The 20,195-nt window shown below is 37.3% G+C and overlaps 1 protein-coding gene across 1 annotated transcript in view; it reads left to right on the top strand.

Annotated features, from left to right (window-relative positions):
• WDR49 (WD repeat domain 49) overlaps positions 1-20,195 on the top strand; it is a 128,790-nt gene that overhangs the window by 24,128 nt on the left and 84,467 nt on the right. The window contains exons 3-6 of the mRNA XM_032836090.1: positions 1,371-1,547; positions 2,498-2,672; positions 13,181-13,348; positions 14,606-14,754. Coding sequence (XP_032691981.1) covers positions 1,371-1,547; positions 2,498-2,672; positions 13,181-13,348; positions 14,606-14,754 — 669 coding nt within the window. The remainder of the gene's footprint in view (positions 1-1,370; positions 1,548-2,497; positions 2,673-13,180; positions 13,349-14,605; positions 14,755-20,195) is intronic.

Here is a 20,195-nt window from a genome sequence, read left to right as displayed (position 1 = left end):
TCCTCATCATGTTCCTGATCTTAGGAAGAATAGTTTGGTTTTGGTTTTGGTTTTTGGTTTTCCACCATTTCCACCATTAAGTATGATAGCAGCTATGGGTTTTTTGTGTATATCAGGTTGAAGAAGTTTCCTTCTCTTCCTGGTTTATTGAGCTTTTTTTTTTTTTTTCATGAAAATGTGTTGGATTTTTGTCTAATGCTTTTTTTGGTATCTATTGAGATAATCATACAGTTTTTGTCCTTTATTTTATTACTATAGAATATTACATTGATGATATTTGTATGTTAAAGTAGCCTTGCATTCTAGTATAAATATCAGGGTTATGTATGACGGTATGTAATTTTTTTATATGTTGTTGAATTCTCTTTGCTAGTGTTTAATTGAAGATTTTTACATCTATATTCATTAGGAAGATGGAGCTGCAGTTTTTGGTGATGTCTTTGTGTGGTTTTGGTAATGAGATGGTACTGGTTTCATAAAATGATTTGGGAAGTATTTCCTCCACTTTTTTATTTATTTATTTATTTATTTATTTATTTATTTATTTATTGGGAGAGTTTGAGAAGCATTGGTGTTAATTCTTCAAATGTTTGGTTGCATTTATTAGTAAAACCATCTGGGTCTGGGATTTTCTTTGTGAGAATTTGTTTTGATTATCATTTCAATTGTTTTACTTACTATATGTCTGCTGAGAATTTCTATTTGGTTTTGAGTTAGTTTAGGTAATGTTTTTGTCTGGGACTTTCATCTAGGTTACCTCCATTGTTGGCTTTCCATTGTTTATGATATTCTCTTATCATCCTGTTTTGTTTCTATCAGGTCGTTAGTAGGGCACTCTTCTATTTCTTATTTTAGCAATATGTATTTTCACCTTTTTAAAAATCTTGGGTTAGGTTAAAGTTTTGTCAATTTTATCATCAAATTTATTTACCCTTTTAAAAATAGTTTTGGGATTTTATCTGACTTGTGAGCGCTACTTAGAGTTTTTATCAACTGATTTTTATGAAAGCCTCTGCTTGCTTTGTAAAACATGGTTTGTAAAGCTTCTGATATGGTTGTGTGATGCTGTCATCCTCTGTCTTTGTTTTTTCTATGTGATTAATCATCTCATCTCCCACGGATGGAAGAGGTTGGCAGGTGCATGAAGTGGGGATACAGAAGAAAGCATGGTCAAATGCCTTTAATGGGAAGAATTTTTTTTCTTGGTTAGTGTCCAAAGTTAGAATAAAGTGCAGTTGTGCCACCATACTGTGTTTCTGACCCTCAGGGAACAGTGTCTGCTTTGGTGCTAAGATTTGCATGTCTCCTTTATATACCCATTTCCCTAAATTCATCAGAAATACTTTCTGATTTTCTCTTTGCTACTTTAGATAGCAGTGGCTTTTACGAGTAAAGAGATTTGTTTCTATGATCTGCTGTCCAAAGGAGAATTTCCTTGTCAATATAAACTCCAAGGCCTCAAAGGAACGCCAGTTTGTATGGAATATTGGTATGACCCCCTTGATGCCAACGAATCAGTTCTTACTTTTGGGGACATAACTGGAAAGGTAAGTGAGGGAAGGAAAGATTGAACTATGGATTTAATCATCAAACTGTAGCTCGGTATAGAAATAGAATATAAAGAGGATGACCTCAGAATTTATAGATTTGAAGGCCACACATGCTGGACACAGAAAATGTGGATTAGGTAACAGTTCCTTTTCTTGCTTACGAAGCCAATCTTCATGTGGTTTTCTTGCCAATTGTTAAATACCTAAAGTTATCCCTTATGACTCTTTCAAACTAATTATTCTTCTTATCATTCAAAAGCCTCCTCGTATCAGCCTCCTGGGTAGTGCTTGTTTCCTGTATCATGTAACAATGGGATAGATGCATTTGAGAAGGCAGCACAGAAACCCAGACATTGGATATGATGATTCATTTTCCTATCACATTCCACCCAACTGCTGTAAGATTATTATTTCCTGAATGACACAAGAATATGCCCATGAACTCTGAAGTAGTCTACTTTGAACAATTTCCTTTCCTAATTGTGAAAACTTTGCATTCTTTGTGTGCTTAATAACAAGTGTATCATAAAAGCAAATAATGAACTGCCCTTGGTAATTGCTTTACCAACATGGTTCTTGTTCTGTCTTTTACTATAACTGCCTGCATCCTTTAAATAATACTGAGGAAATCCCCATTAATTCAATATCTATTCCTTATTAATCTTTTAAAAATATTTTTTTTATTTATTTGACAAAAAGAGGGAGAGCGAGCACAACCAGAGGGAGCAGCAAGCAGAGGGAAGAGGGAGAAGTAGGCTCCCCGCTGAGCAGGGAGTCTGATGCGGGGCTTGATCCTAGGACTCTGGGATCATGACCTGAGCTGAAGGCAGACACTTAACCGACTGAGCCACCCAGGCACCCTATTCCTTGTTAATCTTAAGGAACATCGGATCTTTTACAACAATTACACTGCCCATGTTTGTTTTTCTTTTAACATCTCATTTAAGGTTCAAGCAATTGCTTTCACGATGGCCTTGATTTCCCTGTTTGAGCGTCCTGCTAGTGCACACGAAGATGAGGAAGGCACAGTGACCATTAGCTGGGCAGAACTGCTCTCTGGATATCATAAATGTTGCTACACATTAGAGCATAATCTTCATCATGGAGACTGGGTCAAGCAAGGTACTGAATTTGAACAGTAATGAAAGAAATAGTCACCTTCAACTTCCACATTTATATTCATTGATGAAAATTTTTGCCACAAAATGTTTGTGTCAAAACCAGTTATTGGTTGTCTGGAGGTTTTGGCCTGGACAGTCTGTTAGCTTCTGAACACTAGCAGGAATTTTTTCTTTTCTTTTCTTTCCTCCTAAAATGTAATGCAATTAATTCAGGAGAACCGTGCACTCAAAACATCTCAAGAGAAGAGAGAAAATGGTCACAGAATCCATTTAACTTCAACCCAGCTGTGATCCTAAAAATCTCCTCTGGTCACGTCTGGGACTGATTAGAGACTGTAAGACGTTCCTTCAAAATCACTCCTTTGTTTTCTTCATGTTTTCATGAAAGTGTATTAGTTTGACTATCTTCAAAATGGATCTTCTTAATTTTCTTTTTTTTCCTTTTTGCTGATATAATGACTGAGTTCCTCTGATCTAGAGTACTTGAGCAGTAGCTCTCTGTGTGATAGGATTATGTTATAAAATAGCATCTATGGAAATCTAGAACTTTCATAAAACCTTATCACCAGTGAGATACAAAAATATATCTAATTTTTACAAAATTTGCATGTGATGGTTCATATGTGCAATATCTGCTCTGATATGTCTTTTGGTCCAGATGCTAAAGACTATGGTCATTCTTTCACTTCTAAATTGCTACATTAAATTGTGCCCATTGGAAGGAATGGAAATTAACAATCTCTTTGACTATTATGTCATAGGTCTATTCTTAATATACTTCGAAGGGGGAGGCAGTCAAATGGACCCAGCTGTTGGCACTTATTACCATCTTTGTGTAACATCCATGACCCACACAGTAATATCCCACATGATGAACTATAGGATCTGTATTTTTTTTCTTCAATATACAGCATATCATGTCTTTCTACTTATCCTTTAACTCTGGCATTATATTGATGTGGGAAAAACAAAAGATGGTATTTTTTGTTTATCTACTATGTGTCACAGGCACAAAATTATGTGTTAATATTTGCACAACAAGGAAACAAGAATCATAGTGCTAGAAACTGTACAGAACTATTGCAGCTCCTTCCAAACAAGCATGGTAGTTGAAGTATAGTTGACACATAGGGTTCAATTAGTTTCAGGTGCACAGCATAGCAATTCCACATGTCTGTGTGTTCTACTGTGTTCACCACAAGTGTAGCTACCTTCTGCTACCATACAACGCTGTTATAATATCTTTGACTTTATTCCTTATGCTGAAACTTTTATTCCCATGATTTATTCATTCCCTAACTGGAAGTCTGTTATCTCCCTCTCCCTTTCACCCATTTTGTCCATCCCCACCCCCAGCAAGCTTCAGTTTGTTCTCTGTCCTTATGGGTCTGTTTCTGCTTTTTGTTTGTTTGTTTATTCATTTGTTTTATTTTTTAGATTCCATATTTTTTTTTAAAGATTTTATTTATTTATTTGACAGAGAGAGATCACAAGCAGGCAGAGAGGCAGGCAGAGAGAGGAGGAAGCAGGCTCCCTGCTGAGCAGAGAGCCCGATGCGGGGCTTGATCCCAGGACTCTTAACCCACTGAGCCACCCAGGCGCCCCTAGATTCCATATTTAAGTGAAATCTTGTGGCATTTGAGTTTCCCTGTCTGATTTATTTCACTTAGCATAATATCCTCTAGGTCCATCCATATTGTTGCAAATTGGAAGCTCTCATTCTTTTTTATGGCCAAGTGTTCCATTGTGTGTGTGTATGTATGTATGTATATACACCACATCTTCTTTATTTTCCGTATGTTATCTATTGTAAATAATGCCATAAACATAGAAGTGCATGTATCTTTTTGAATGAGTATTTTTGGGGTTTTTTGGGATAAATACTTAGTAGTAGAATTACTGGATCATGGTGTTACTATTTTAATTTTTTGAAGAATCCCCATACTGTTTCCCACAGCAGCTGCACCAGTTTGCCTTCCTACCAACGGTGCACAAGTGTTCCTTTTACTTGGCATCCTCACCAGTACTTGTTTCTTGTTTTTGATTTTAGCTGTTCTGATAGGAGTGAGGTGGTAGCTCAGCGTAGTTTCGATTTGTATTTCCCTGATGATGAGTGATGTTGAACATCTTTCATGTGTCTGTTAGCCATCTGTGTGTCTTCTTTGGAAAAATAACTATTCATATCCCCTGTCCATTTTTTAATTGGATTATTGTTAATTTTTTTAAAAGATTTTATTTATTTCTTTGACAGACAGAGATCACAAGTAGGCAGAGAGAGGAAGGGAAGCAGGCTCCCCGCTGAGCAGAGAGATGGATTCGGGCTCCATCCTAGGGTCCTGGGATCATGACCTGAGGCGAAGGCAGAGGCTTTAACCCACTGAGCCACCCAGGTGCCCCCAGATTATTGTTATTTTTTGCATTGAGTTATAAAAGTTCTTTATATATTTCGGATACTAATTCCATATTGGATATATCATTTGCAAATATCTTATTCCATTCAGTCGGTTGCCTTTTCATCTTATAGATGGTTTCCTTTGCTGTGAAAAAGTGCTTTATTTTGGTGCAAGTCCTTTAGTTTATTTTTGCAAGCATGATATTTTAATATATAAAACGAAGACTAGATTGACTATAGTAATAAAGTAATAGTTCCTAAAATCTACTTGTAGTGGATTATCTGTTATTGAAAAGGTTGGGGATATGAACAAGCACAGTTTAAATTTAATATTATTTTTTCTGAATAGGAAATACTAAATACGAAATACTCTCTTCATACTCAGAGGGTTCCTACTCTAGACCCTGTCATGGTTTCATTGAAACCTCTCCAAAACCAACTCGGCTGTAAAGTAACCACTTACAAGTCTGTTAAGTCTGTAACGTTGTGGGACAAGAATTTTTCTGTAGGTCCATGTGAACTCATTGTTCATCATGTTTCCAAAATATAATTCTGATCTTTCGTTCTCTCATCTACTGACAAAAGAACATGGGGGAACTTGGTTTAGTATCAGCACTATAATTCATGTTTATGACCAAAGAAATCCAGCTTTGGACTCTGGCTTCTAAATCAGTGTGATTAGGAATTGGCTACAAAAAAGTTTTACATGCAAACAAAATATCAGGGATCTTTGCTATCTAATTTGGATTACACATGTCTTAGCTCTGTGAATAAAAACTCATTGTAATTATTTTTGGAAAAATAGCTGAAAAAATATATTTACTTTAGTCAGTTTGTTTAAATTCCAGACTCAGTGTGTCAATCAATCAATAATTATTTATCTTTTATGTGCTTTAAAACTGTCTTAGGCATTGGAGACTGTAGAAGAAAGATTAATTATAGCCCTCAAGAAACTGGGGATATGAGCAAGAATAAAGGCTAATATAAAATAAATTGTTAGAACATTGTACAATGGTATTGAAAATTAACTACTAACCTATATAAACAAGATATTAACTCCTACAGTAATGCTTAAGCAGCAAATTTATGAGGAAAATCTTTAAGGGTGGGTGGTACTCCTTGAAGAAGGGTAGATGGAGGGAAAAAGAGAGCATGGTGAACATGAGTAAAGGGAGACAAGCAGACCTAATGATGGGTGGGGGGGGCGAGATGGACATGGCTAGATTGGAAGCTGAGTATTGAGAAAATAAATGTGAATAGATCTAATAGGGACATATGTTGGAAATCTTGGCAGTTTGCCCAGTTTTTGCTTGCTAGAAAGTGAAACAGTGAAGTACTGAAGGTTTTTGAGGACACTTAGACCCAATGCACATGGCATTTAAGAAGGATTTGTTTGGGAGTTCTGTTTGGCATAGGTTGGAGGACAAAGAATGAAACTGCAGTCAGTTTGGTTAGTTAGAAGGCTTTTGATTAGGAGAAGGTAGAAATGATAAAGCTAGGAAAGAAATAAGCAATCTTCTGAAATAGGAATCTTCAAGGACTTGAGGTCTGAACATGTGGAATGATGAGTCATTTTAGCATGTCCTACAGAAGCATCAGTTTCTCTTTGCAGATCACAGATGCCCTCTTGGGCCCAATGGTCAGATTCTTCCCTGCTCCCCTTTTCAAAGTGGACTATCTCTAAAGGATCCCTTATTCTGGGATAGTCCAGATCCTGTCACCAAAGAACAGTCTTTCTCGCCACCATTGCTCCTGAAACTTCCCTTGCCTTTACCAAACTGCTGCTTCTGCTTCTTCTTCTACTTAATTCAGACGGATTTTTGCTTACATGATTTGAAGGGTTCTCAATTTGGGCTTTGCTCCTGGCTTCTTCTTCTTCTTTTTTTTTTTTTTAAAGATTTTATTTTATTTTCTTTTGACAGACAGAGATCACAAGCAGGCAGAGAGGCAGGCAGAGAGAGAGAGGGAGAAAGCAGGCTCCCCGCCGAGCAGAGAGCCCGATTGCTCCTGGCTTTTTAAGAATCTTGCTTTCATGGGGTGCCTGGGTGGCTCAGTTGTTAAGCATCTGCCTTCAGCTCAGGTCATGATCCCAGGGTCCTGGGATTGAGCCCTGCATTGGAAAGCCTGGTTCTTCCTCCCCCACTTCCATTGCTTGTGTTCCCTCTCTTGCTGTGTCTCTCTCTGTCAAATAAATAAAATCTTAAAAAAAAAAAAAAAAGGATCTTGCTTTCAGATGCTCCTCAGTCTGTGAAACGATCCTAAAAATTTCAGTACCTGTATAAGAACTTTTGTCCTGCCTGTCATAACTCTTTCAAACCCATAGGAAATTTGGATGCCTCACATGCAAACCCCATGTATACATAAACTGAAAACTGAAACAGTCTTCTTAGAACATATAATAAGTCCTTTCTTTTCCTTACCTAACACATGGTATATTGTTTTGTCAGTTTTTCCCTTTCTCACTCATTTTTAAAACAACTTACTTTTGATGTGCTTCAGTTTTCTTGGTATATGTATGTGTGTTTATTCTGCTTGGAATTCATTGAGATTCTTAGATATATGGTGCTGTGGTTTTCATTGAATTTGGAAATTTTTCTATTGTTATTTTTTCCAACATTTTCTTTCCCCCTCCCCCTTTTTTCTCTAGGACTCCTATTATATATATCTTAGATGTTTCATATTACCCTACAAATTATGGAGACCTTATACATTTTTATTCAGTCTTTTAAAAAATTGTTTTAAATCACTGTGCTTTAGGTTAGCTAGATTTTATTTCCATGTCTACAAGTTCCTGTTTCTTTTCTTCTGAGATGTTGCAAAGTGGTTTCAAAGGCTGAGGCTGCCTTTCTGGTTCCTGTGGGGCAGACTGCCTCAACCCCTAGCTCCTAAGGGATGAGAGTTCTGCAGAGAGTCATGGTGTGGCCACACTCAGAGGAGCCAGGGCAGCAATGGGTCACCTCGAAGAGCTGCAGCATGGGTGGGGTCACTGTCACAGTATGGATAGCACCCATCAAGCCATGGGGGTAACATTGCCACTCCAGTGGATTTGAAAGGCAGAGATCAAGCCAGAGAGGATTATTGTTGGCTGTTAAGGTTTAATGGAGTTCTTCGGGTTAGACTTTGTATTTCCTTGTTATCTATTACCCCTTTCTTCTTTCCTATTTCTCCCTTTCGGAATGGGAGTTCCTATCACATGCCTGGTCCACCATTTCTTCAGGAAGTAAACAACTTGTTTGATTTCCTAAGTTCACAGCTTGGAAAGGAATTGTCCTCAGGATGAATTGTATCCTAAATCTTATACTTACCTGATTTATTTTTATTATTATTATTATTATTTTTTTTAAATTTTATTTATTTGACACAGAGAGAGATCACAAGTAGGCAGAGAGGCAAGCAGAGAGAGGAGGAAGCAGGCTCCCTGCAGAGTAGACAGCCCAATGTGGGGCTTGATCTCAGGACCCCGAGATCATGACCTCAGCTGAAGGCAGAGGCTTAACCCACTGAGCCACCCAGGTGCCCCCCCCCTTACCTGATTTAGATGAGATTTTGAATTTAGACTCTAGAATTGATGCTGGAATGCATTAAGTAAGACTTTTGAGACTATTGAGTGTAATTTGCATTTGAGAAGGGCATGGATGGGTGGGAGGGGAAGAATGTCAGGGACCAACTGTTTGTGTCCCCGCCCAAATTTGTATGTTGACATTCTAACCCCAGTATGATGGGATTAGAAGAAAGTGCCTTTGGGAAGTGGTTAGGTCTGGAGAGTATAGCTCCCATGAATAGAATTCATGTCTTATAAGAGACCCCAGAGAGTCTCTTGGTTCTTCCTAATGTGAGGACACAGCAAGAATTAGGCCACCCATGAACCAGGAAATGAACCCTTACCAGGCACTGAATCTGTCAGCACCTTGATCTTGGACTTTCTAGTCTCCAAAACTGTGAAAAATAAACATCTATTATTTAAGCCACCCAGTCTGTTTTATTATAGCAGCCTGAATAGACTAAGACCTTGGATAAATACTATTGAAAAATATTGCAAAAGAAAAGGGAGATACCAAAAGAAATTCTGCTAAATATTAATAGATATGAATTTTGTTAAATAAGGGGTTATTTATGGTTAAAAAGTGATTGGGGTAAAAAAATTATAAATATTTAGTTTAATAATACTATATGAATGGATATTGAGGAAAATGAATAGAGAAGATAATTTAAAAAGGAGAAAGTACAGAATATAGAAAGGTGAAGAGTTTTTATAAGATTTTCTCTTATTTCAAATTTTAGCTTTTTTAGAGTTCTCCTGGCACCTTTGAAAGGAGGACACACATCAGTCCTAATCAGTGAATGAATGCCCATTTCCAGATTTAGCAATAGAGATTAGAAACTTAAATACAACTTTTGTTTGTTTGTTTGCAGCTCAGTTATTTCAGTATGAGGAGAAGGAAAGAAATGTTGAAATGAGGAAGCAGGGAGAAAGAGAAGGGCAGGAGTCAAAAATAGAACAGTGGGCTTAGTACTATGTATGCTCCCTGCTCCACAAGACTGATCCTACTGGGAGTAAGCAACCAATGGTTGGTTTCATTTGATATATATGTATGTGTGTGTGCTTATGTGTGTGTGTGTCTATATATATATATATATATATATATATATATATATGTATTTTTTTTTTAACCCCAGCAACATGAATTGATATTCTTAGAACTCCTCAAGAAATATTTTGGCTGATTTTATTCTTAGTGTGAGGAAAGAATATACAATTGAGGAAAGAAAGAAATACATGAGCAAGTATGTAAGTAGTATGCAAGTATGCTAAGGATAAAATATTTATAAAGCTGAAATGTCAACGGAAAAACTTAGTTTCAGACATAAGAGTATTAGGTTACTGCTTTAAGATAAGGTTCAGATTTCTTTTTAAAAATTTGAAGGGGAAATGTTTTCATCTTTTCTGAGTAGTTCTGTGTCATATTTTAATAGAAAAATAATTACATTCTGAAGTGCTTATAAGGTAAGGACCAAGATTTTATGTAATAGTGGAAAGACACAAGTGTCCTGAATCTCAGAGAAGTTTTCCCTTTTTTGGTCCTAGATAATTGCCTCCTCATATAGACAATGTCATTGGAAACCTTGGGCACTATAGATTAGAAGTGTAGCTTCTAAAAATGTGAGCACTAAATTGCCAATAATAAAAACCGTTGATTTTCTTTTTTATTATGTTGAAAGGTTTTTTTAAAAAAGATTTTATTTATTTATTTGACAGAGAGAGAGACAATGAGAGAGGGAACACAAGCAGGGGGAATGGGAGAGGGAGAAGCAGGCTTCCTGCTGAGCAGGGAGCCTGAAGTGGGGCTCGATCCCAGGACCATGGGATCATGACCTGAGTCGAAGGCAGATGCCCCTGAAAGGTGTTTTGTCCCCTTTGTTTGACCATGGCTAGGAGAAGGTACAAAACAGTTTAGACTGATACCCAAATCAGTAATTGCTGCACTAATTAATGCAGGTGTACCAGAGAATTTAGAGTACAGATCCCAGATCACATTTCCTTAGGAAGCCTTCACAATCGATAGAGACCAAGTTTGGAATAGAAATTACATTTAGCATCTTGTTGTGCCTTGTTCCACTCCCCTGCATCTAAATGAGTCTAGACAAAAAGATGGTACATCCCTGAGTTAGCTAGAGCCCCGTGTCCTTCCTACCAGTTCTCTTGCTATGTTTAAAGCAGTTGAAATCAGAGCTTTGGGCTGGTGGCCTAGGTTTGAAGAAAGAGGTCTCTTCCTGCAGCTCATTTAATAGCATGGTAGAAGGTGAAGATTTATTTGTATCATGAACATGGGTCGAATCAGTATTTTGAGAAGTTATTAAATGAGTTGCATTATTGTAAGGTGCTCAGCAGTACTGAATTAGATGCATTTTGATTTTTAAAATGAAATAGAGAGGGTTATTCTTTGTATCTTTCCTTCTTGAGATGGTAGTTGCTCAGAATGTAGAGGGCCCTGTGGTGGTCTCAGAGAGTGGGACTTCAACTTCGAAGTAAGAAATGCAACCGAAAACAAACGCCCTCAAGCAAAAGAACATCAAGAAAGTTCAAGGTAGGGTGTTTTCCTAATTCCTGCGACTCATAAAGCAAAAAGGCTTGGAAAATGATCATAAGAACTGCTAGTTAGAAATGGCCCAATTTTCTACTCTGCTCCAGCTTCTACCTGTTGGCAGATGACACAGAGTGGCCTCGTTCAAGCTTACTCCAGCGTCACCTAATAGCATTACTTACTTGGTTTTCAGGTATCACTTTTCATTTTCAAATCACTTTTCCCACATTACCTAATTGTCATTACGCGGGGTCATTTCAACAGCACAAATGAGGAGAGGGATCGACGGCAGTCCCCTTAATGCCTTTTTTATGACTAAGTGGCCAAGAGCGGAAGCATGGAAAGTGAGCATCTTAATGGAGAGACATGATCAGGTTGTCTTTTTTTTCCCTCACAATATTATCTAAAAGTAATTAAAAAATTTTTTTCCTCTACCAATCTTCAAACTCACTGAGAGTATTAAAAACAAATCATTTTATTTTATCAGTTCAGCCCATTCCCTCACTTGATATTTTAAAAATTTTTCATCATAACCTTTTGCTGTCTTCCAGAAGTGAGGAACACATTTTTATTGATCAGATAATTTGATTTTAAGGAAATGGCTTTCCCGTCACCTCTTCTTACTCAGACATTCTCAGGAGCTCTGGCATTCCACAATCGAATCAGATACAAGTTATATCTTGGTCTAGAAATAAAAGTGTGAATTGTTGAGCCTCCGAGATGTAACACTGCGGGCCCATAAATGTCACTTGGTAGCCTGCAGATTCAAATCTAAAAGCAATACTTTGAATACCAGAGCAGAATGTAGTTTTTTATATGTTTTTCTTTATAGCCTCGAAATGAAGATGATAGTTGGATATAATGTGGGAACACAGGACAAAGTAATTTTCTGGGTGGAAATACTTTATTTTGATTGTATTGTAATGATATTATGAAATTTCCATGGATTGGAAGATATAATTATGGTGTTGTTATACACTTTAGATCTTATAATATTGCTTCACTGAAGTTGCAATAACCTTCAGCATTTTCTGTAAACAAAGGGAGTATTTTCAGTGAGGTTGCTTCCTATGACAACAATTGTCATCAGATTTCAGACTGTTGGGACTTCCTGTAAAGTAGCAACAGGGCAGCAGCTGGTGCTCAGAAACCTTTATGACCTGGAAATTAATTGCTCAGAGGCTCAGAGGGCTCATCTTTATAGGACCTGATCACTTCTTAGGTTTGTCCTTCCCTCCCTCCCTTCCTTCCTTTCTTCCTTCCTCTCTCTCTCTCTCTCTCTCTCTCCCTTTCTCTTTTGAAAGAAAGACAGATTACAGTAAAGGATGGAGAAAAAAGAAGGAGGAGATAAGAATACTCTTCTAGAGGATAAGAGCTAATTGCCTTTTGGAGCCAGTGGGTCTGATAGAAATGGAAAGATCCTCCTGACAAAAGGCAGCAAGATCACCTTCCTTGGTCAGGGAATGGAATTTTGCTCCCCAGAAGATGGTGTTGGGTCATCGAGGATGTAGGAACAGCCATTTGCTTGAGTCTGGCCATGTTTGTGCCAGGCATTGAGGTCTGGCAATCCCCCTCTAACATTCTAGACCAGTCATGACTTAAATAAACCATGGTTTGGGCATGAGCTGGACCTCAGGGAGCAGCAGATGGCTGATAAGCCCCGGTTTGCCTGTTTCAGATCCAGGAGGCAGAACCCAGGAATTTGGCCAGTTACTCATCTTAAATCTCCAGAATCCCATATGATTATTGTGACTAATGTTTCCTGCCATGTGTTCCCACTGAAAAAAATTTCAAGGCATCCTGAGATTGGGTAAAATGTCTGAATGTAGACTTAGCTGTGACTTCTCATTTTAAATTCTTTAATGGAGGAGTGTGAGGCATTCATTAGTGAGGTATTCCCCTCACATCAGGCTGTGTGATCAAAATCTGGGTTCGTTTTTGACTTCAGGTATTAAAACAGTTCTATTTTGCTCATGTTTTGTGAGAGACCAACTGAAGATCCTTTTCTTTCTTTCTTTCTTTTTTTTTTATCAGTTACTTACGATGCATCTTTAGATGCTCTCATTTCCAGTACGACCAGCAATACAAACACGGTGGTGCTGGCTTGGAGAGAGAAATCAAAAAAGCATCTTAAAATGACATCCTTCAACGTTGCCGAGGGCATTCATGCTTTTGATTACCACTCTCAGCTCAATTTAATTGGTATGTAAAATAAATCATGATAACTATGAGGGCCTCATAAATAGTCTGGGATGCATATTGGTATGCAGGGAGCCACTCCACCTTGTTGCTTTATTGCCAGAGAGACCGACTCGAACAGCTCACATTTTATTGCCAGAGAATGTCTGATAATGATGCATTAGGACAAGCGGCACGTAGCAACTACATGGGGGTGAAAATATGAGAAAGTGCCCCAATGCTTTTATTAGTGTTTTTATTAGAATCTGTGGGGGTGGGGCACCTGGGTGGCTCAGTGGGTTAAGCCTCTGCCTTCGGCTCAGGACATGGTCTCAGGGTCCTGGGATGGAGCCCCACATCAAGCTCTCTGCTCGGCGGGGAGCCTGCTTCCCCCTCTCTCTCTGCCTGCCTCTCTGCCTACTTGTAATTGCTCTCTGTCAAATAAATAAATCTTAAAAAAAAAAAAAAAGAATCTGTGGGGGTGTAAGATGGTACAGAGGAAGAAGACAGTTTTGGTGCCCTGTCTGCTCTTCTGCCATCTTTCTGACACCACCAAATGCTCCACGTGTGGCGGCCCCCGCTGCCAGCGCTGCTGCCGCCACCGGGAATGCATATGCGCCGGAAAGGCAATGGAAGACGTTTCTCCTCTTTCAGGATACAACCTCCAGTGCTTTTTGCGCATTTTCAGATTACCTGAATTTTAGCTTAAAATGAGAGTTTCTTTTTTGGATACAAAAGACTACATGTTAGGTGAAGAAATAAGCTGTAAAGTCTTCAAGGTTAACTACCTAAATTATGTGACATGTTGAAAGCTGTTAATTTGTTATATAATGTCTATCTATGTATTAGTTCAAGCATTGTAAAAATGAGGTATTAAAAATTAATAGGGTAGTGACAGAGAATGAACATACACGGCCTTTGGAATGGGTCATATTAATTTAAGCCTCATTCAGTAATTACTCATAGAAAGAGTAGCGATATCAGCTACTGAGGCCGAGTCCCTAAAATCTCTAATGATCATGCCTGACAATCATGGTAGAAGATACCTTGAATATGAACTCACGAATACGCCACTATCCACCTTTCAAAAGAGAATTAGAGACCTATTAGAGCAGGCTGGGTTAGCCAACTGAGTTTGAAAGGACCCCAATATCAACCATTTCATTGACTCATTGATTATCTCAACCCCCAGATATGTGAACATACATTCATTTCAAAATAGGAATTGTGTGGGTTGTTCGTATTACTGACACCACTTTTTGTCCTTCTAATTCTGATTAGCAACTGCTGGCATCAACAAAAAAGTTTGTCTTTGGAACCCCTATGTTGTCTCTAAGCCAGTTGGTATCCTTTGGGGTCACTCAGCCAGTGTAATAGCTGTCCAGTTCTTCGCTGCAAGAAAACAACTTTTTAGCTTCTCCAAAGATAAAGTAAGTAACATTGTACATTTAATTTATTTAGTTCTTCCTCCTCAGTTCCTACCTAAATCTACCTAAATCTACCTAATTCCTTCCTGAATTCCTCTGAGGGATGGTGTGGATTTTTAAAATACACTGGCTAAATACTATGGCTTCAGAAATCTATACTTGGAAAAGATATTTATGGTAACTTAAGCATAGTCCTGGGCAACTGAACAAAGTATTTCATTAAAAAACTTTAAACTGTATACTCATGGATTTAATCCTTATAACTGTATTCTTAAAAGGTTACATGTTGAGAGTTTCCAAAGTTCTCACCTATTCAATAGAAAAAACAAATGGAGATGAGGAAGTGTTGTTTGGTAATGGTAAGACATGGAAGAGGCACAGCTAATTAGCTATGGTTGCTTTGATATTGAGGAAACTCAGTAGTTTAGATATCAAAGTTAATCTGAAGACTATCAGGTATATTAAGAACATTTCAGTTATGTATATCAGCCCATTTCTCTTTGGAGATATTTATGGGATATCTTAAATATGGTGGGGAAAAAACATGGTACCAGAACCAGGTAGTTTTAATCTCTCATAATCTTGTCACTTGTTTCTCTGTAAAACTTTCATTTTCCATAATGCTTGATTTTTATAGATCCAGGTAACATATGCTAGATTTCAAGATGTTCTGTTGTAAGAGAAGAAGGACAGCCTCTGAGACTTACAGTGAATCTGACTTTTTATTTTATTCTAAAGCAATATGTGTATATATAAAAATTAAATAGGAACTCATCTTTGACTCCTTAGCTCCCCCCCACCCACAAATCCTGCCAAACTTGCTTATTTTACTCTATCACCTGTTGTGTAAATCTTCTCTCAATTCTGGTTGATTCTATCATCAAAATATGTTTATCGGCCTCACCTCTCAGCTTCCACTGTTCTAATTCAAAACTTCATCTTCTTTTGCCCAAAATTTTGCAAAGTTTTTCTAACTGTCTCCCTACTTTCAGACCTGTCTGACTCTAATCTACCCCTTACCCTGCTAGTGAAGTGGTTTGTAAAAAACCAAAAACCAAAAACCAAAACCAACTGTTTTAGCACTTCATCTAATTCTCGGTCTAAATATCAACTCCAGAATTCTTAAACTTTTGTACAAAGCCCTCCCTCAGTCTGTTAGCCCTACTTTATTTCCTGCTTTTCTCTTTTATTCATTTAATGCTCCAGCCATATCGTACCTTTGGCTCTCCCTGCCATGCTGCCTCACCGCTCAGCAGCAAGCTCTTCCTTCTGCCTTTGGTTCCCGCTCCTTGATGATCAATTGGCAAATGCCTGTTTATCCTCAAAGTTTCAGACTTTTTGGAGTCTTTCACACAGACCTAGCTGTTTCCTCCTCTGCACTCCAACTGCCCTTGTGTGTCTCTCATTAGAGCATGTATCCTGTTGTATCAAAGTTGTTGGTTTGCTTCCTTAACCAGGGGTGATATCTTTTCAGTTTGAATACTCGGTATCCATCGCAGTGCCTGGCACCTTGTCCTGTTTGCTCAATCGTTATATGTTGACAGTTTGAAGTGAAGACATATCACTATGAATCTAAAGTACCAAAAGGTTCAGACTGAAAACTTTTTAAATGTCTTAGTCACATTTAGTTGTTTTATTTTTTGAGATCTTTGAGCACTTTGTTATAACTGCCAGTACCAAGTTTAACATAATGGGTTTTGTATACTCAAAGGTTATATATGTATCTCTCACTAGATTTTGAGTCCTTAAAAGCAAAAAATATTGGTTGAATTCATTTTTGTGTGTGTGTTTCCTGGGACATAGCTCATATTAATGTACACTAAACACATGTTGAATATAACATATAAAATACTGTAATTCAACTAATTGTTAGGATTCATGAGGTTAAGGACTGTATCTTTTTTGGATTGTGCCAAACACATTCTCTGTAAATCTTAAGTGAATGAATCTTTCTCAGATAAAAAAAACAAAAACAAAAACAAAAACAAAAAAACAACAAACCAGGTATTTTATCATTATAGAATTCCATGAAAGTGTTCACTGAAAAAAAATTCTTAAAGTAGGTTAGTAAATGTTTTATTCGTTTTACTGAAGACTATAGCTTGGGAGACATTATATCAACTTGTTCTAAAGAACTGCTCCAAAGTTTGTCAGTTTACAGGGGATTATATGTGAAAAGAGGAAGGGGCACATGTACTCAAAAGTAGGTCTCCAAGGTATAATTGCGTCAGAAGATATAATTTGTTTGGTGTAAAATTAAGGTTTGCTGATCCCCACATTCACTTGTGAAAGACCCCTTAGGTCATCTTAATACCTTATGTTTCTATCATATATGATTTTTCAAAAATATTGCCTGTATGCTTCTGCTTACCTGGTTTTCTGATTCTTCTTGTTTTGTATTTCTCCTTGAGATCTTTTGAGTTGGTCACAGCAGGCTGACATCAGTTAACCACTGCAGTTTTAGTGCACAAAAGTTTGTTGTTGTTTCTTTTTTTAAATCACTTTAAAAGCAAGTGAAAAAAAAAGTCATTAGAGTCAGAATGGATTGTGTATAGGTATCCTCAATGTTAAGACTACCTAGACTCTTCCAAAGCTGTTTTATCATTCTGTTTTTCCTTTGACATGTAAACGATTGCATTATAATAAAGCTTGTCATGCTGTCTTTTACATTAGTCTAAATCCATTTCACTTTGATAAAGGCATAGTAATCATCATCTTTATGTCTTTACAACAAACAACAGGGCTTTCTGCAATCAGGTTAAGCCTTTGCTTTATTGCTGTACAATTCTTTTGGATGTTTTATGGAATTAGGGTTAAGTTAAGGAACAGAGAAAATGAAAGAGCACATCTTTTTTTCAAAGAGCCTTTGAATGAATCATACTTTGGTCAGTAAGTTGCTGTATTAGAGAATTTCAGACCAAAGCAATCTAGAGCTAAATAAATTTTTCCAAAAATGATCTGAGACTCAAGTTGTTTTTTGGAAGACTGGTCTGTTACTATTTTGCAGTGATGATTAAATAAAATTTTCCCTATAGAAGTTGGCATCATACTAAATGGTATGATGTACTTTGCTTTGCACTTTTAGACTTTCACTGATGACAAGGCCCTGCTGGGAGACAGTAACTTGGGGATTTGGAGGAGAAATTACCATGGGGAGTGGAAGGGTTTTCTTTTTCTTTTTCTTTTTTTCTTTCTTTCTTTTTTTTTTTTTTTAAAGGTTTTATTTATTTGACAGACAGAGATCACAAGTAGGCAGAGAGGCAAGCAGAGAGACAGAGGGGGAAGCAGGCTCCCTGATGAGCAGAGACCCTGATGCAGGGCTCCATCCCAGGCCCCTGAGCTGAGCCACCCAGGCGCCCCGGACTGGAAGGTTTTTCAAAGCCTAGGGGAGATCTCTCTGGGGGCTGACATGGTAACCAGTGGGCTTGATTAAGCTCTTCTATTGCTCCTAACTCTTCTTTTCTGGGCTGTTCACCCTGATTTGGCCTCCAGAATCAGATTGCTTTGTAACAGTCCTTCTTTGGACGTTCTGATTTTTCCCAGAGCCCAATTTCTACATTGTGGCCTCAAAGTTGGTAAGGAAAATACAAAGTGAGCCTTTTGTGTGATGACTTACCTGTTTGTCTTCCCTTTCTTTCTACAAACTCTTCCTCCTCAGCTTCCCTCTGTTCATCTGGAAACAAAGCCGTTTTCATTTTGTTTAAAATATATAAGTAAATGATTAATGCCCTTACATAAAAATTGCAAATGAGGATGCATGTAGTGAATAAAAGTGAATATTCCTTTTGTTCACTTCCCCTTCAAATCAGTTCCTCTCCCAAGAAATAGCTGTTATTAACACTTGTGCATATCGTCTCATAATTTATATTTTAATATACCGTTGACCCTTGAACAACATGGGGGTTGGGGCACACAGTTGAAAAGTCATGTACAACTTTTCACTCCTTAAGAACTTAACTACCAATAGCCTGCTGTTGATTAGAAGCCTTACTAATAAAATAAATAGTTGATTAACAACTATTTTATATTTTGTATGTTTTATATGTTTTATGTGTGAGTCTTAAAAAAAGTAAGATGGACAAAAGACAATGCTAAGAAAATCATAAGGAAGGGAAAACACATATATAGTACTGTATTTATAAAAAAAATTTACATATGAGTGGACCAGCGCAGTTCAAGCCCATGTTGTTCAAGGGTCAACTGTATTATATATTATATACTTATAATATATCATTATATTATTTATATATAATAAATTATAACACAATACAATATATCATTATATATACCATCCTATGTATGTGTACAAATACAAGGTAGTATTTATTATTAGTTTTTGGGTAAATGGTATCACATAACACATATTTTTCTGCAACTTGATTTTCCCTTAATAATAGCTCCTAGAGATCTTTTTGTGTGACTTTACTTAGGCCTATGGTCCATCCACGTCGATTTAAATGGTAAGGTTTCAAACTTTTTGATGGCTAAGTAATATTCCATTGTATGTATACACCACATCTTTCTCCATTCATCTGCTGATGGACATCTCGGCTCTTCCCGTAGTTTGGCTATTGTGGACATTGCTGCTATAAACATTGGAATGCAGGTGCCACTACGGATACATTTATATCCTTGGCGTAAATACCCAGGAGGGCAATTGTTGGGGAATGTTCTTCTTAAAGAACCTTTTAAGATATTGCTGATTTAGATCTAGAAACATTGTACCCATTGGTATACTCACCAAAGGTGTGTAAAGGTGCCTGTTTCTCCCACAGTCTTGTCAATATTAATGTGTTCCTCTATTTTGTGTACATATGAATCTGATGGATAAAAAATTAGGATGAGTTTCTTTTTCAAATCAATTTATATTCATTTATTTATTGTTTTTTGGTGCATTAGCTAATCATACCCTCTCTTATGAACTCTGTCTTTTTCTTATTGATTTGTAGTAGTTTGAAAAATATTTTGATTATCCCTCATTATAGATGATACAAATATTTTACTTATTTCAAGCATATATCTTTTAACTTTGTGTTCTTTTTCTCATTCACAAGTTGTTTTTTTTTTAAAAGATTTTATATTTATTTGTCAGAGAGAGAGAGAGTACCCAAGCAGAAGGAGCATCAGGCAGAGGGAGAAGCAGGCAGAGGGAGAAAAAGGCTCCCTGCTGAGCAAGTAGCCTGATTTGGGGCTCAATTCCAGGACCCTGAGATCATGACCTAAGCCAAAGGCAGACGCTTCACCCACTGAGACACCCAGGCATTCCCTCATTCAAAAGTCGTTTTGTTTGTTTGTTTGTTTTAAACAAATTTAAAATTTTTATGAAGTTGAGTCTAAGAAATTATTTTCTTTGTGGCTCTGGATTTTTTATCTTGCTTAAGAATGTCTTCTACAGTGGCGCCTGGGTGGCTCAGTGGGTTAAGCCTCTGCCTTTGGCTTAGGTC

This window comes from Lontra canadensis, unplaced genomic scaffold (assembly GCF_010015895.1).
Source record: "Lontra canadensis isolate GAN:19392208 unplaced genomic scaffold, GSC_riverotter_1.0 scaffold90, whole genome shotgun sequence".
Classification (NCBI taxonomy): Eukaryota; Metazoa; Chordata; class Mammalia; order Carnivora; family Mustelidae; genus Lontra; species Lontra canadensis.
This window is presented reverse-complemented; position numbering and strand designations above follow the sequence as displayed.